The 16889-nt window shown below is 47.2% G+C and overlaps 2 protein-coding genes across 2 annotated transcripts in view; one reads left to right on the plus strand and one right to left on the minus strand.

Annotated features, from left to right (window-relative positions):
• LOC104022629 (uncharacterized) overlaps positions 1-16889 on the minus strand; it is a 132768-nt gene that overhangs the window by 88330 nt on the left and 27549 nt on the right. The window lies entirely within an intron of this gene.
• Positions 9618-13408, plus strand: LOC104022627 (sulfotransferase 2B1-like). Its single transcript, XM_087773057.1, has 7 exons — positions 9618-9752; positions 10063-10243; positions 10545-10753; positions 11138-11270; positions 11820-11914; positions 12002-12182; positions 12596-13408. Exons 2-7 carry the CDS (start codon positions 10108-10110, stop codon positions 12709-12711), a joined length of 870 nt encoding a protein of 289 aa, XP_087629183.1. The 5' UTR covers positions 9618-9752; positions 10063-10107; the 3' UTR covers positions 12712-13408.

The following is a 16889-nucleotide window of genomic DNA, read 5'->3' on the forward strand; positions in this document are numbered from 1 at the left end:
ACAGATAGGGGACAGTTCCATTGTGATTTAACTCCAGCGCAATGATATATGGGGTATACCGAAGCATTGCGTATCGTCAAAACAAAAGCTGTGGTTTTACTGGTAGTGGGATCGTAGGTACAATTAACTAGTTGCCACCACGATTGGAATTCCCTTTCAAATTTAGTGGAATTATCCCAAATTATTTTTCAAATTTCAGCGGGTAAGGTGCCTTCTTCACCTTCTCTTATAATTGCTGCCACAGTGGATTGTACTCACAGTTGAGCTTGAATACAGCTAAGAGCGAGAGAGACATTAATTTGGGTTGCATCTAGTGCGCTCACCATCCATGGATGGGTGTTCTCACTGATTCTTTCCCATTGGGGTAATGCATCAGATAAGAGCCATTGATTAGTTCCCAATGCCGCTAGAGAAGTTTGTAATGGTTGGTCTAATTTGTATAAATTACTTGTTGCTGAGCTTATTTCGTTTGCTAAAACTTCAATGTCTATGCTGTTTAGTACCCCTAATCCTGTTCCTAAGACACCAGTCACATCTGTTCATGATGGTTTTGGAGAGGCGAGGGGTCGTCCATGCAGCCACGCTAACCACCCTGGATAAGCTGTATCCAGGAATGGTGAGCAGGTAGGTTTAATTGTAGAGGTATTGACCTTCATTGGCAGTTCTACTCATTTGAGAGACCATGATGGGTGAAATAACGCTCGCTGTTGCCCTGTGGTTTTAATTATGGAGGGACCGGTGTTATAAATGTGAGGAGAGAGTTTGATAGGAGGTTGTGTTGGTGAATATAATTGTTTGATATCAATTTTGAATTGAAAAACCTAAGATGGAGTGAGAGTTGAGATCTGTCCAAAGGCACATTATCTGTGCTGTATGCGGTACAGTGAAAGCATACCAGCATTCGTGTTTGAAAGGACAGGCACATATGTGTTGTTTTCCCTTGGCATACTTTACAACAATGTGTAAAGCTGCTGTCATGCGTTTGGTGTGATTTTCAATTTGGCATCCGACTGAAATGGTGTCTCCTTCAGTCCCCTTTAAAGTTGCAATTTGTTGATTTTTATTTTCATCTTCAATGCTCCATTCTTGTCTATAAAAGGTGATGTTATTGCATAATACTGTTGTGGATGAATTTAGATCAGGTGTGGGTACGTCAAGAAGTACGTACGCGTCATCCCGTGGTGTGGTGGTGCATTCCCCCTGCCCCCACCTTCCTGGACTCTTTTACAATCTCAGTAACTCCCGTCAAGACTTGGCCTTTGTGTAACGAGTTTGGCGCTTAACCGTCCCTGAACCATATCAGAAATTCTTGCATGGCTGAGGTGGGAGCAGCGCTGTCGGTACCAGGGAGCCAGTCGCCCCCTGACAACCTTGGAACATATTTTACGTCTGTACCAGGAATAATCAGCTGCCCCTGACAGCCTTGGAGCATATTTTATCTGGGTTGTAACCCAGAAGGATCTGTACCAGCACCGCTGGAATTTTTGAGAACTTTAGTAATCACCAACCTGGATTGTGACAATAGGATGAAAATTCACTGATGCCTGAAGTCAATCATCTCACCACCCTAGAAACAGCGGTACCAAGGGAGACCCTCTGAGCTCTCCTGGACCACAGGGGGCTGCGCCCAGTCTCTCCCTCTAACTGGGACGCCTCTCAGAGCTGCGAACTGTTAAGTTTGCATACAGAGGCCTGGTGACAGGAGCTGGGCTGAACTCGGGCCCCCCTCGCTCCTTGAGGCTCAACCTTTGCCCACTGAGATAATAATTTGATGTGAGTATTTCACTGAACTCAACGGGAATTTTTATATATGCGTATTGTGAGTAGTTCACTAAATTCACACAGATTCCTAGGCCTATTGTGTGTGCATGTGTATCGATACAAATATTGTAGTAAACTATTTAATCACCTTGTAGATGCTAAATTACCCAATGATTAGTTATTCCTAAATTCCTGTGATCCTCTCTTAACTGTGAAGAAACCTTAAACTGCTGCTAGACATATAGAATCCTTGGACATAAACCGTTGACCAAGTCTGAGACTAGGAGTGGATCCAGCCGCACCTGGGCTCCTCTCTGAGAAGGAGTTTAGAAAGCAAGGGGGGCCATTCTGAACCTCGTGACTCAACGGGAGGGCCCCCTTTTCCCCTTGTATTTCCTTCTAACTCAATTTCCTTTTTCTTTATATATATATATATTTATATATATTATATATATATTTATATATATATATTCCATTCATTTAATAAGCAATAGAGTGAACCTTGCCATTGAACTCTGTTAAATCACACTTTTATAAATTTCTATTAAAATCACTATTTGCAAATATCTTTGACAGTGATTCTTTAAGTGACCTAACGACTCATCCATGACACATGGCCACCCCGTCGTACATGAATTCCACGCCTTGCACTTGGTAATCATGAGGACATGGTTTAGTGGTGGCCTTGGCAGTGATAGGTTAACGGTTGGACTCGATGATCTTAAGGGTCTTTTCCAACCTTAACGATTCTATGATTCTATGAATTCAAACAATAGTTCGACACCGCGTTTACCCCGGTGGCAGAATGCAAGTATAGGTTGTGTGAAAGTGAAATTGTAGCGACAATCTGGTTCTGGTATCTTATAGCAAGATTTTTCTTTGTTTCTTGGTTTAGAAAAATTGGTATGGTGTATTTTAATTTCAGTGGGTTTTCCATGGGTAGATCCATTGATTGCTCAGCTCCCTGTGTTTACTTCTTCCCCTGGTGTGGCCTAAAGTGATAATATTTGATCAATGCCATTGCTGTTGTGAGATATTCCAATTCCTGTATTGCGTAATGTTTCCCATTTCCATTCCTCCTTTAGGTATGCCTCCTCTCCATGCATGACTAAAGTAGCAAGGTTTAGGTTTGCCTTATCTTTTAGTGGGATCCCAGCACTTCCAGTATAATTTACTAGTGCGTGGTCCCAAGGGTCTTGTGAACTGCCCAAGGATTTTGTGTTTGCACTGAATGAAGAGTAAGAAGGAGTAAGAAGGAGTGGGGATAGCCTGCCGTCGTTGCTGTTGCCATTGATGTAGATTCATTTACTCTGTAAAAGAAAAGAAAGTTTCGGTGGGGAAGGCCAAACAGGTTACCTCTTTATGATACAGGATAAATCTATCTAGTAGTTATTCTGTGTTTTGTACTACTGCTATCGGAGCTTCCCAAGCAAGTGGGCCACGAGGTTTAGTCAGAGTTATAGGCACATTCCCAATTTGCGGTAAGTTTACCGTAACAGGTTGTCCTGGTTGGGATGTTAGTGGACATTTTCTTTCATCAGAAGGGGGAGCACAAGGTCCAGTTTTTGCAAAGAATGCTCGGCTCCCAGGGCTCCCAGTGGGTCCATACCCATTATTCAGTTGGTGAAGTACTTTGGAAAGTCAAGTGTCCAGCTGTGTCTCGTGAGGTTTAAGGCTTCTTTCTAATAAGCCATTAGCTCTCTCTACTATTCCATTTGATTAAGGACAGCAGGGGGTATGAAACACCCATTCAATTTCTTCCTGCTTTACCCATTCTTGCACTTCTCTACATGTAAAATGTGAGCCGTTGTCACTTTGGGTGACACCAGGAGTAGGCAGGCTTGAAAACCAAGATGACAGCCCTCATAGAATCATAGAATCGTCTAGGTTGGAAAAGACCCTTCAGATCATCGAGTCCAACCGTTAACCTAGCACTGCCAAGTCCATCTATACCATGTCCTCAAGCACCACATCTATCCGTTCTTTAAATACCTCCAGGGATGGAGACTCAACCACTTCCCTGGGCAGCCTGTTCCAGTGCCTGACCACCCTTTTGGTGAAGAAGTTTTTTCTAATATCCAACCTAAACCTCCCCTGGTGCAGCTTGAGGCCAGTTCCTCTCGTCCTATCGCTTGTTACTAGGGAGAAGAGACCAACCCCCACCTTGCTACAACCTCCTTTCAGGTAGTTGTAGAGAGCAAGAAGGTCTCCCCTCAGCCTCCCCTTCTCCAGACTAAACAACCCCAGCTCCCTCAGCCGCTCCTCACAAGACTTGTGCTCCAGACCCTTCACTGACTTCGTTGCCCTCCTCTGGACACGCTCCAGCCCCTCCATGTCCTTCTTGTAGTAAGGGGCCCAAAACTGAACACAGTACTCGAGGTGCGGCCTCACCAGTGCCCAGTACAGGGGCACCATCACCTCCCTGCTCCTGCTGGCCACACTATTCCTGATACAAGCCAGGATGCCATTGGCCCTCTTGGCCACCTGGGCACACTGCTGGCTCATGTTCAGGTGGCTGTCAGCCAGCATCCCCAGGTCCTTTTCCACCAGGCAGCTCCCAACCACTCCTCCCCCAGCCTGTAGCATTGCATGGGGTTGTTGTGACCCAAGTGCAGGACCCGGCACTGAGCCTTGTTGAACCTCATACAGTTGGCCCCATCCCATTGCCCCAGCCTGTCCAGATCCCTCTGTAGGGCCTTCCTACCCTCCAGCAGATCGACACTTCCACCCAACTTGGTGGAAGCCCGTCCACGGCTTTCCAACATTTAGTTGCCATAAGCAAGCGAGAAACTACTTCTACTCCTGTGAGGATATATCGATGTCCTGCCGAGGATTTAAGCGGTCTGATACAATCAATTTGCCATGTAGACCACAAAGGTTTTCCTTGACTGATATGTAGAGGTGGTGCTTTAGCAGGGTGATTTGTTTGCAATTTCAGTTTACACTGGGGATATTCTGTAAGACCAGTTTCACAAGTTTTCCTCTTTAGAGGCCAACCTCGGCTTTGGGCTGCACAGAAAAGGGTTTCTCAGCCCGTGTGGCCTAATTTCTGATGTAATCATTCCCCTAACCGATACCATTCGGGGTCTAGTGTATTCTCTGGTTTTATTCCCCTAATTCTGGCTAATTCATCTACCTTTTGGTTTGGTAGCCACAGGTAGCCACAAACCTGTGGCTTGTTTGTTGTCTTTGGCATATGCTTTCACCCATCCCATCTTAAACGGTGTTTTCCTAACTATATTTAGCAATAATTGCCAATCTTCAGTTCTCCAAACTGGGGATCTATTTCTGTCCCAATTGAGGGCTTCCCATTGACAGAGCCATTGAGTGGCACCTGCCCACAGGGCATAGGAATGGACATAGATAACTTTTGCTCCATCTTGTGCTGCTGGAACAACTGCCCTTAATTCTCCTACTTGTGCGCTACCTTCCACTTCTTCTAGCACTTGTTTGTCAGTCTTAATTTCTAATGCGGCCGCTTTGTATTGCTGCCATTTACCCTTTTTGCTGAGGCGTCGGGAAACCAAATGCCCTCAGTCGGTGTTTCTTCAGTGAAGGGAGGTGCATCTAGGATCGGTGAAGGTTTCAATGGCTGGTTTAGTGCTAATGGCTCTGCGTTGATAGGCCTCTGAAAGTTGGAAATTTTTGTGTGTCCTTCCGTCAGCTGTATTTCGTCTGCTGCTCCCACCAGATCGGCCTACCGTTTCTTGATGGTGGGCTTCTGTGCAATTCCTTCAGGAGGAGAGGTTCCTTTTAGGACTGTTTTTAATAAATTAAATGGACCTCTGGTTTGCACAGGCCGTCCCTTGGTGTATTTTCTCAACTTATTTAACTGCGCAGACTAAAGACAAAAGTCCCTTTTCTCATTCAGAGTATCTCTGTTCTGTCCCTTTAAATGCCATTGAACTGAATAATAGCGGTCTCTTTGGTCCATCAGGGCCAGTTTGAAATAAATGACAATAAGTACCATGTTCTGCAAAACCCCTATAAGAGGATCGCGGGGGTGTAGTCGTCCCAGTGACTGATGTGTTTTTAATTCTGGTGTCAGTCTTGACCGCCTCCTCGTGCTCTGAATTCCATTTCCATGGTTTTCCCTTTTGTAAAAGTGAATACAGTGGACGAGCAATGAGAAAATCCAGGTACGTGTTTTCTCCAGTACCCTAAAGTACCCATAGGCTGTTGTAATTCTTTCCTAGACCGGGGCATTTGTAATTCTATTTTATTTAGGGTGTCTGGTGGAATTGCTGCACTACCTGCAATCCACCGAGTACCTAAAAATTTTACGTCTTTGCCTGGTCCTTGACATTTTTCAGGTGGAATTTGAACTTCTGCTCTGCGTAATGCTTGCACACTGCTGCTGCCAATTCCCCCTGCTTTTCAGGAGAGGTCCCTTTAGGATATCGTCTATATATTGATACCGTTTTACATCTTGAGGGAGTGAGATTGTGAATGTTAGGCAAGCGCAGCATGAGCAATTGTAGGTGAATGCTTCTATCCCCGTGGGAGTCCATTGAAGGTTTATTGTACACCTTCCCAAGCGAAAGCAAATTTTTCTTTATCTTTTTCCTGTAAGGGGACCATAAAAACCTTATCTTTTATAGCTAATGTTGCCATCCACGGGTGTGCAGCTGCTTGTAGCGTGGCAGTTAAAGTTGCAATATTGGGTACCGCAGCCGTTAGTGGGGCTGTGTTGGCGTTTAAATGCCGATAATCGATCGTTAATCGCCATCTCCCGTCTGGTTTTCTAACTGGCCAAACCAGTGAATTATATGGGGAGCGGGTTCTGGAAATGATCTGTCATTTTTCCAAATCAGCTCTTACTTCAGAAATTCCAGCTCGTGCTGCAGCAAAAATTGGATCCTGGGGGACATTAGTAATCTTGGAATCAGGGAGTGCCGGAGCTGCGCGGAGCAAACGCACTGTGGCTTCTCAAGGTTTGTTTGGGTGAGGCTTGACATTTGAACCCAGGACCGCACGCTGCCGTTCGGCAAGAGCCAGGTTCGTCCATTTAAAACATCAAACCCTAAAATGTTTTCGTCGTGACCTTTAACTGCAAAGTGAGTAGACGACATATGCTTCTCACCAGGGAACCATAAATTAACTTTAGCAGTTTGGCAAACAGCGCTTCCTCCGTTTACTCCGGTAATTTTAACTCTTTGCTCTCCGGGTCGTATACCCAGCTTCTCAGCATCCTGGTGTGTTAATATTGAAATTTGTGCTTCTGTATCTATTAGAAAGGTTGTCAATTGTTGTCGAGGTTCAACTGGGATTAAAATATATGGGCCATTATTATTTATCCATTGATAGGATTCCATTTGCTGGACGGACAGACCCAGTTGTCATCCAGGCACTATTCATTTTTTGATCTCAAATTTTGGGGAAGAAAAGGGTTATTATCTCCTCTCCAGGAAGACCCCAGGAAGGACTTGGCTTGGGGCAACGGGTGGAGGTTGAGGCACGATGACGTGGTGACATGGACCTCTTTGAGGCACATCCCAACGGAGGACCACCACGCTGACCAGCCTGGAGGGCTGCGCCTATAAGCACCTTTTAGGCACCTAAAAGTTGCCAGGTTCCTTTTATGTTCGGTGGGGAAGGGCAGGGACTCACGTCCCCGAGGGACCTGATGCTCCTCATAATCCCATCTGGACGTGTTGCTGCTCCCCATCATCTATGAGCACCACTGGTGCCTCCAGAGAAGACCTAGAGCTTGACTGATCCTGAAACAAACCACCTCTTGCCATCTCTATCTTTGGTTAATAATTCAGTGCCTACCCAGAGTGTCTAACCACTGCATCCTATCCAGCTGAAAAAATACTGCTCCAAAACAGATATTGATATTTTTGCTGCTTTATTTATTTATTTATTTCTAATTTTCCACCCAGCTGGGGACAATGTCCTGTTGGATCTGCAGCAGCGGGGGAATTGCACGTGCTCCTGGAAAGCGTGATGCGTTCGATTTCTCTTCCACTTTAGTACAAATGGCTTTTCTTTAATGAGACTTCACCGCTCTATTACTACTTTAATTAATTTTAAAGTGGTAACTTTAATTAATTAACTGATTTTAATTCACTCTAAATTGCTGTGGATCCCAGTTTGGGTAAGTTTGGGATTTCTTTCTAAAACCTTAGTGCTGAAGAAGTTGTTTTATTATCTTCATGCCTCATCACTATGTTTTAAAATGCTAGCATGCATTCATTCTTAGCTTTTAAATATTGTTTAATTGCTATTAATTCTGACATGACAAGTTTGATTTGGAATTGTTGCATGTTAATATTTTTAATACTTGATGATCTTTATAGTTACAGGCTTTTCCTTAAAGTTTACCTTAAATGCCCTGGCTGCAGTTTAAAATCTTTCTTTGCCTTTTTTTTTTTTTTTTCTTTTTTCCCCAGTAGCATGGATGGGTTTTTTTAATAAGAAAACTTAAAAATATCTAAAACTTAATATATTCATTTTTGATTTTCTCTAGATCTTAACTAACCAAACACTGCTTAGAATGTTTTAATGCCTTTTAATATGATGATATATGTATTTCCAAAATACAGATGATGCCGTTTAACTAACAATTCATCCCCGCCAAGGTGTTTACAAACATATTTGCTATCTAATTTTTAATAATTATTTAGGCTAGTATACTTTTTGGAGTTAGGCAAGCCTACAGTTATTAATTATTACCTGCTGATTATAAAACACCAGACAGACTTCTTTCAGGTCTGTTCTGAAAAATGTAGATACCCGGTCAGATTGCAAAGAAAAAAAATTGGTAATACTTTGAGGTTTTGCCTGTAGTTTTTAGTTTTGCTTAACTTGTTTCTTAACTCGAAGCAAGGAAGGTGATGGGTAATTCCAAGGGTTAATTTAATTCCCCACTTCCACTGTTAACCTCCTACCCCTGGCGGGGTTAACATTCCTCTTTGAAGTGTTTAAACATTTCTTAATCCCCTTTTTTTCTCCTATTTGCTTGGAAAACAAAGCAGGATCCAAAGGGAAATTACAGGTTTAGTTAGTTGTCTTAAAAAAACAACTGTCCGATGCACTCAAAGCCAATATTTACTACTTCTCAAATACTCTGCCAGCACCCCATGCACTTATTTTTCAGTCTACTTTTATCAGCATATCATGTTACATAAAATTTTCAAAAGAGCAGGCCTTTTGCAAGAAAGCAGAATACTTGCTGCATTCCTAGGGGAACCTTTAGAAAATGCTTTTAATTTTGCAGATGACTGCATGGCCGCCTTATTTATGAGAAGCATTGGTTGCTTCTAATTAATGGCATTAAACATCCTTGTCCTTGGATCTACAGCAGACCATATAGCGCCTCAATGGAGGAAGAACTCTTCCTCTCCCTGTAATGCAATAATGAAGGTTTTTTAATGAAAAAGAAGAGCTGGCCCATCCCTTATTGCTGTAGCAGCATCTCTGCCTTTCCTGGAAGGACCTTTTTTTTTTTTTTTAATGAGCCATTTTAATAATCCGTTTTTTAATGGATTTGTTAAATTTACTGGGATTTACTGGGAAATTTACTGGGAAAGGATCTTCAGCTCAGGGAAATAAATAGTGTATTTGGAGGAAAGGGGAGAGGGTTAGGTGGGAATTCAAAGGGGCAAGGGAGAAAAGTGGGGTTGGAGTTCAGGGCAGAGGACACAGGACACCAGCTTCCACCCCACCGTGCTCCCAAAAGGACCTAAACTGGTGTGGTCCCTGCATCCCAGCCCACTCACCCCGTCCTCAGGAAAGGGATGCCCGCTGGACTGTGGATCTTGTTAATCATTGCTCCAGAATGGTGGCACAAGGGCAGAAAACTTTTCCCTCACCTTTTTATTCTCCCTCCAGCTCCTCGCACCTCCGAGGACCTGTACCTCCTGGAGCGGAGCAGAGCAAAGCTGGGTTTTGGGTACCAGACAGGGAAGTTCTACCTCCTGTCCCCCTGGCTGGCCAGAGATCCTGCAACAACGGCTGCTTGACACCCCTCCAAGCTGAGGGGGCAGGTAAACACGTGGGGCAGCAAGGGGAGGGAGATGGGAGGTTGGTCCATCAGCACGAATTTAGCCCTAGAGCTCCTTAAATGCCCTACGAGCCAGCAGCCCCCCAACCTGCTGCTGAGGTAGGGTCCCCTTGAGGAAGGACTGGAGAGTATCCGGGTGGGTTATCCCATAATACACATCCCATATCCCCAACATCCCCTGATGCTGGGGATATGGGATGACTGGGCTCCTGCTTGGGACCTGCTATGGGGGGCAGAGGTTTCTTGGCTTGGAGTCAGCATCCTTACCCCATTTCTCTCCCTCCCCATCATAGTTGCGCAGAGCTGTAGCACCTCATCTCCATCCTCATCCAGGCGTGATGCCGGTCCACTATGTGACATACAAAGGCATTAAGTTCCCCCATGCCTACAACTCCGAGCACAGCTTGAGTTTCACCCACAATGAGTTCCTGGTGCGGGATGATGATGTCTTCAATGTCACCTACCCCAAGTCTGGTACGAGGGGTGGATGGCTGGGCTGGCCAAGGGTGGAGAGGGGCAGGAGAGGGGTGAGGGCTTTGGAAACATCTCCAGGTGTTGTTCAGAGGGTGAATCTTTCCATGTGTTGGGCAATAGGAATGTTGGGGGGGGGGGTTACTGCAGTGGTTGTGCATTGGCAGGGCAGCACCATCTCTTGGCGGGGCACAGACTCAGTGCTGAGGGTGCTGCTGACCATGGAGCTGTGGCACAGTGAGGTCCTCCCATCCTGACTCCCCGGGCAAGGTCCCCTGCCCTGCATCTCTGCTTTTCCTGGCAGGCACTGTGTGGATGACCGAGATCCTGAGCCTCATTCACAGCCGTGGCTGCCCCAGCTGGAGCCGAACCGTCCTCAATTCTGACCGCATGCCCTGGTTCTCAACCCGTCTGGGTCTGGAGTCAGCCCTCAGCTACCCCCCACCCTGCCTACTGACCTGCCACCTCCCCAGACACATCTTCCCCAAGTCCTTCTCCCATTCCAGTGCCAAGGTGGGACGGGCACCCATGCAGAGCTTCAAGGGGGACAGGGGGGCTGGGAAGACCATCGCCCAGGGTCTGGGGAACCTTGGAGTGAGGGGTGTTGGGTGAGGACCTTGGTGTTGGCCTAGGAGAGTGGCAAGTGTCCTCCACGTGGGAATATGCAGATCCCCATCTCACATCCTTACCCTCTTGATATTTTGGAGAGCCTCCAATGGCTCTAGAGGACTTGTGCGTTCACGGAGACCCCTGCCCAAGGTCTGTGTGATGGAGTCTAGCACAGAGCTGGGCCTTGTGTGGCAGACCCCTCTGTTTTCAGATCTACCCCAGTGCCAGGGCCTGCAACTCTCCTTCCCCTACTGGGAGCGTATGACTCCTGTATGCACTCTGCCCCCCGTTATTTACACCCTACGGGATCCTCAAGATGTTGTTGTCTCCTACTACTACTTCTCCAAGATGTGTAACAGCTATGAGGATCCCACATCCTTCGAGCAGTTCCTGAGGGACTTTCTGAATGGAGAGCATGAGTGTGGTTTAGGGCTTACTCAGGGCATGGGGGTGGGTGGTGTCTCCCATCGCCTCTGGCTCAAGGGTCTTTTGCTGCTGTCCACTGATGATGGCCGTGAAGCCAAGCTTCCCACAGGAGAAGGTGAATGGCTCAGGAGGAAAGCAAAGCACTTCTGGAGGGACATGCAGGCCCACAAAGCCCTCTTGTACTTTGAAGCAGATGGAAATTGGATTTCCCTGCCTTCTCCTGCAGAGTTCAGATATCTTCAGGAAGTCTTGGCCAGGAAACCCTATAAAGCCCTGGCAAGACCTTACCCATGAGCCTTACACACCTCTAGCCTCAACCTCTTCCCACTGTGGAGGTGGCTGGAGAAGAACCCATTGCTCAGCTGCAATTGCAGTTGAACCTCCCAGTCCCACCTGCTGCCTGGACACTGTTGCTCTGTCCTGCATTGTGGCTGCCTTGCTCCCAAACTTGTGTGAACCCTCCTCAGCCTTGCACATCCCCTGCCCTGCCCTGCCCTGCCCTGCCCTGCCCTGCCCTGCCCTACTGCCTTTTGCCTCCCATCAGTGCCCCATGGCTCCTGGTTCGAACATGTCCGAGGCTGGATGGAGATGAAGGACGCAGAGAATTTCTTCTTTATCACCTATGAAGAGCTGAAGCAGGTAGACACCTAGGCAGACCCTCCAGCTCCAAACATGCTGGTGTGTCACAAGCCACTTGGTGGTAACAGGCTCCATCTGTCCCTCCAGGACCTGCACAGCAGCGTGAGACGTCTCTGCCGGTTCCTGGGGCAGGATTTAGACGATGATGCCATCTCCTCAGTGGTGCAAAATGCCTCCTTCATGGCCATGCAGGAGAACCCAATGTGCAGCTCCATCCTGCTCCCTGCAGACATCATGGACCAGACAAAGGGCCGGTTCCTGAGGAAGGGTGAGCAAGAGGGACCCAATCACAACACCTCAGGGAGACCCCCGCCATCAGGTGTCCTCCCCCATGAGGACAGCCAGAGCAAGGGTGTCTTGGAGAGCTGCATCACGGTGCATTTGGGTCTGAAGAACAGGGTCCATAGAATCATGGAATCGTTTGGTTTGGAAGGGACCTTTAAAGGTCACCTAGTCCAACCTCCACTGCAATGAGCAGGGACATCTTCAACTAGATCAGGTTGCTCAAAGCCCCATCCAACCTGACCTTGAATGTTTGCAGGGATGGGGCTGGTCTCTCATTTTGGACAGCCCCCTTGGGGTGGTAGCTGGGCCCAAGAGCTGAGCCTCTTTGTGCCTACAGAGCAGAGAGGGGGGCTGCGTGCTGGGGGGGGCTCTGAGCCCCAAACGTTTCTTCCTCAGGCATCTGCGGGGACTGGAAGAACCACTTCACAGTGGCACAGAGCGAGACCTTTGACAGGATCTACCAGGACAGGATGCAGGGCCTGAAGATGACCTTTCCTTGGGACAGGCATTAGGATTTGTGCCTATCTGAAGCCAGCTAAGCACTGGGTATAAACCAGCCACCGACAACTGGGGTAACTGGCTGCTGTTGGACAGAGGGGGTTGTACCCAGGGCTGCAAAAGGTACTGAACCTCAGTGTGCAAGCAATTAATTTCATAGAATCATAGAATCATAGAATCATTTAGGTTGGAAAAGACCTTTAAGATCATCGAGTCCAACCATAAACATAACACTGTTACATCCGCCACTAAACCATGTCCCTAAGCACCACATCCACCCATCTTTTAAATACCTCCAGGGATGGGGAGTCCACCACTTCCCTGGGCAGCCTGTGCCAGTGCTTGATAACCCTTTCGCTGAAGAAATTTTTCCTGATATCCAATCTAAATCTCCCCTGGCACAACCTGAGGCTGTTTCCTCTTGTCCTATCGCTTGGTACTTGGGAAAAGAGACCGACCCTCACCTGGCTACAGCCTCCTTTTAGGTGGCTGTAGAGAGCAAGAAGGTCTCCCCTCAGCCTCCTCTTCTCCAGGCAAACCACCCCAGCTCCCTCAGCTGCTCCTCATAAGACTTGTGCTCCAGACCCTTCACCAGCTTCGTTGCTCTTCTTTCTTTGGACACGCTCCAGCACTTTCTGTTGCAGTTTTGCACCCTTTCCCCTTGGATGGGCGCTTTCTCCTGGGTTGTGCCTCTCCTCTCTGTCCCTCGACCCTTTTTCCCCTGAGGCAGTCTCTAAGTCTCCCAGGGTAGGACCCACCTCCCTGCCCTCCAACACATTCCTCTTCGGCAGGCCGAGGAGAGTAGCACATGCCTGAGAGCACACAGATGAAACACATCCTGCCTGTCACATCCACTGGCCAGAGCACCTGGTTTGGGAGCTGCAACTCCCCGAAATGTTCTCTTGGGGCTGCTCATCAAACAGGAGAACAGCAGGGAAAACAGGAAGGGCTGCTTGAATGCAGAGGTGTTTCGGGTGTGTTGCCGGTGTTAACACAAATGGTGAGATAAGTAATATTAATAATAAAATCTGAGCAAAAGCAAGGCTGGCTGGCTGCCAGACCCTGGGGACCTGGAATTCCAGTCTGTTCCTTGCATGGGATGGGTTGAACAGCAGGATGGCAAAATATCCCCTCCACTTTCCAAGCCAAGAGTGAGAACTCTTCAAATACACAGGACATGTCCAAGGCGGACATGCACGGTCAGCTCTAGGGCCAGGGTGCTGTACAAGAGTTTAGGAAAGGGTGTGCAGACAAGACAGCGTGCCATTGCACCTCCCTTGGCCCAGCCTGATAGAGCCTAAACCAGGTGATGGGTTTCAATGAAGCAAGGCTGGTTGTGCACGGCGCGGTGGGATTTAGAAGCACAGCCTTGTCCTTGTGCTGAAAGAGGCGTAGCGCAGGATGGGTTCTCCCTAGGGACCACAGCCAGAAGCATCCCAGATAATCAGACCTCTACAAGATTTAGACAATTGTCCCCACAGAGTGGTTTTGGGGAATCAAAGAAGGGGAAGGGCCTTTGTGGACCTTGGCCAAGAGATGGCTCTGTGGTTTGTGTACCCCCGAGCCTCCAGAGACCCTGCAGGGAAGCCCAGCTCCTGGCAGTGGTGCAGCTGCCAAAGTACTGCTTGTAATGAATGACAGCTTAACTGCCTGACAGAGGCAACCAGAGCCACCAGGGGATGGCTCCAGGCTTGGCAAGACGCTGTCCAGAGAGGGAAAGTTGTCCCAGAGACAGAGAGCAGTGCCATGGTTGGCACGTCCCTATTGAAGTCTTGAGCAATGTCACAGCCAGAAGATGACCTGACTAAAAGGCACCCTTCTAGCCCTGTTGGCAGTGAAGACTAGGCCACCTTTATTGCACACCTGCTCATGGCCACCACATTCTACCCAATGACCACTGGGTCAGGAGTTGAGAAATAATGAGAAAGAGTGTGACATGGCATTGGAAGGTACTCCCCAAAACCACAGTCAAAATTGTTTCCTCTTATATAAAATAATGGGGTTAAATGACCCCATTCATGTGTTGTGCTCCAGATGTCTGAGTGCCTTATTGAAATGTTTGCCTTCGAGCTATATGTGGCTGATTCTACACCCAGCATGACATTTCTCTCCCCCATATCCTGCTAAAATTTGAGGTTTGGGTTAATGTCTCAGCAAGGCTTTGTAAGAACATATACCGTGGAGCCTTGGTGCAACAGCCCACCCCAAACCATAGTATGGGGAGGGGAAAAAGCCAAGGTTAAAAGAGAGTGGGATGTGGGAATGGACATGGAGAGCTGTCATGTCCCCAAGGACCCTGGCACAGGACTTTCTGACAAAGGGCTGGGCCCTGTTCAATGTCTGCAGAGGCCAAAATACTACTTTGAACTATGTGTATTGATTAAATCATGAGTAATTATAAAAGGAACCCTGAATGTTTACTAATCAAATGTAGGCACTGACACAAACACACAGGAAAGTGCTCATTTGTCTAAATACAGACAGTCATCCACTACAGAAAATTGCTAGTCTCCCTTGTGCCGTATTTATAACCTGATGAAGATGTCTTAGATACTACGTGGTGACTCCAGCATCACTCAGTGCACATATCCCACCCATCTTGCCTTTAGAGACATTAGGGTATCAGATAGAGGCCAGTGGGATGTGCTATGGTGTGTGCAAAGGCTTTCTGTCAAAGACGAGACCACTAAAGGGCTTTGCTGGCTTTGGGAAACAATGTGCCTTGTATGTTCAGAGTTACTCAAACTCCTTTTCAGCAGGAGAAGAGCCCAAAGAAAATACAGCAAGTGCAGCTGTTCTAGCAAAAAAGAGTTCAGTTCACGATTACCCTTTCTCCTACTAACTCGCTCTTAAATGCAGAGCCCTCATTAAGCCACAGAAATGAATCGCTGTGCTCAGGGAACGTGTTTTTATGGCCTCCAGAGGGAGAATGCAAACGGAGCATGCTTCAGTTCTCTTCGGATGCATCTCCTCAGATACGTGAAGAGCATCCTTCCCATCTCGACATGCTTACACCTTCTCACCTCAGATCAACCAGCTGCAGTTGTAAATTTAACCTTGCCACACGGCACAGACATGAGGTCCCAGACAAGATATCTCTTCGTTAAGTAATTTCTTGCCAGTTCCCTCGGTGTTTACATCACATGCGTGCTAATCCTATCCCACCCTCTCTTCTAGACCAAACCACAGCTTTTCCGCAGGGAAAGCCACAGCCCAGCTGAGAGACAGTTCACACCAGAGCCCACCCCAGACAAACTGTGTAGAGATGTAGCAGACTACTTTTGCCTCTCTCAGCTCTGGCTCTGTTGTAGCCAGCTCTGCCCTCCCCATGCAGACACTTCCCTGCCATTCAACAGTGTACCCAACAGATGTCATCTTCATCCTATAGAAAACAACTCTCTGACAGGCTTAAAAAAAAAATAATTCCTACTACCTCGAACATTTTGAGCTGAAAAACAATGCAAATATATCCTCATGCATGGGACAAAGAGCCCATCCAAACCAAGCACTGTGAAGAATGAGCATAGCTAGTCTGCTTTGCGTGGTGCTAACCCTCAGCAGTGTGAATGTGAGCTGGTTCATGCCTTGGCTACATGGAGTAGTCCACAGAGCCATGTTCAACACAGCAGGTCTGATGATGAGAGGATAAATGGTTGAGTTTTCACCCTAAGAATGCCAGTGATATTAAAGCTTGATGAACACAGCAGGTCTGATGGTGAAACTCAACAAATGGTTGAGTTTTTACCCTAAGAATGCCAGTGATATTAAAGCTTGGTCCTGGCATGCCTGAGAAAGTGATGATGTTATTAAAAGACAGCATAGACACTGCTTCAACTTGGAAGAGATCGAGTGCCTGGCTAAATAAATAGCAGGTCTTTGCTGCTCCATGTTGAGAACTGACTAACAGCTATGATGGTAAAGCAGCCGAAGTCACTGCCTTCCCTGGGGTGCCCAGCGTATGGCTGAAGGAAAATCAGGAAATTCAGGTTATCTTCACAGTGTCCTGAGCAGAGGTATCACGGCTGGGCAGGACTGTGTTTTCAACAGGTCAGCAGGGAAAAAAGAGGAATTTCTTTTTGGATTTTTGGTTACTCCAAGTAAAGGATGCTGGGAAACTCCAGAAAGTGTCAGGAAAGCCACAGTGGATGTCAAGAGCTGTCATATAGTACAAGGGGTACCACTCCATGCAAGG

Source organism: Nipponia nippon, unplaced genomic scaffold, assembly GCF_047370975.1.
Source record: "Nipponia nippon isolate SJK-2023a ecotype South Korea unplaced genomic scaffold, ASM4737097v1 scaffold_38, whole genome shotgun sequence".
Classification (NCBI taxonomy): domain Eukaryota; kingdom Metazoa; phylum Chordata; class Aves; order Pelecaniformes; family Threskiornithidae; genus Nipponia; species Nipponia nippon.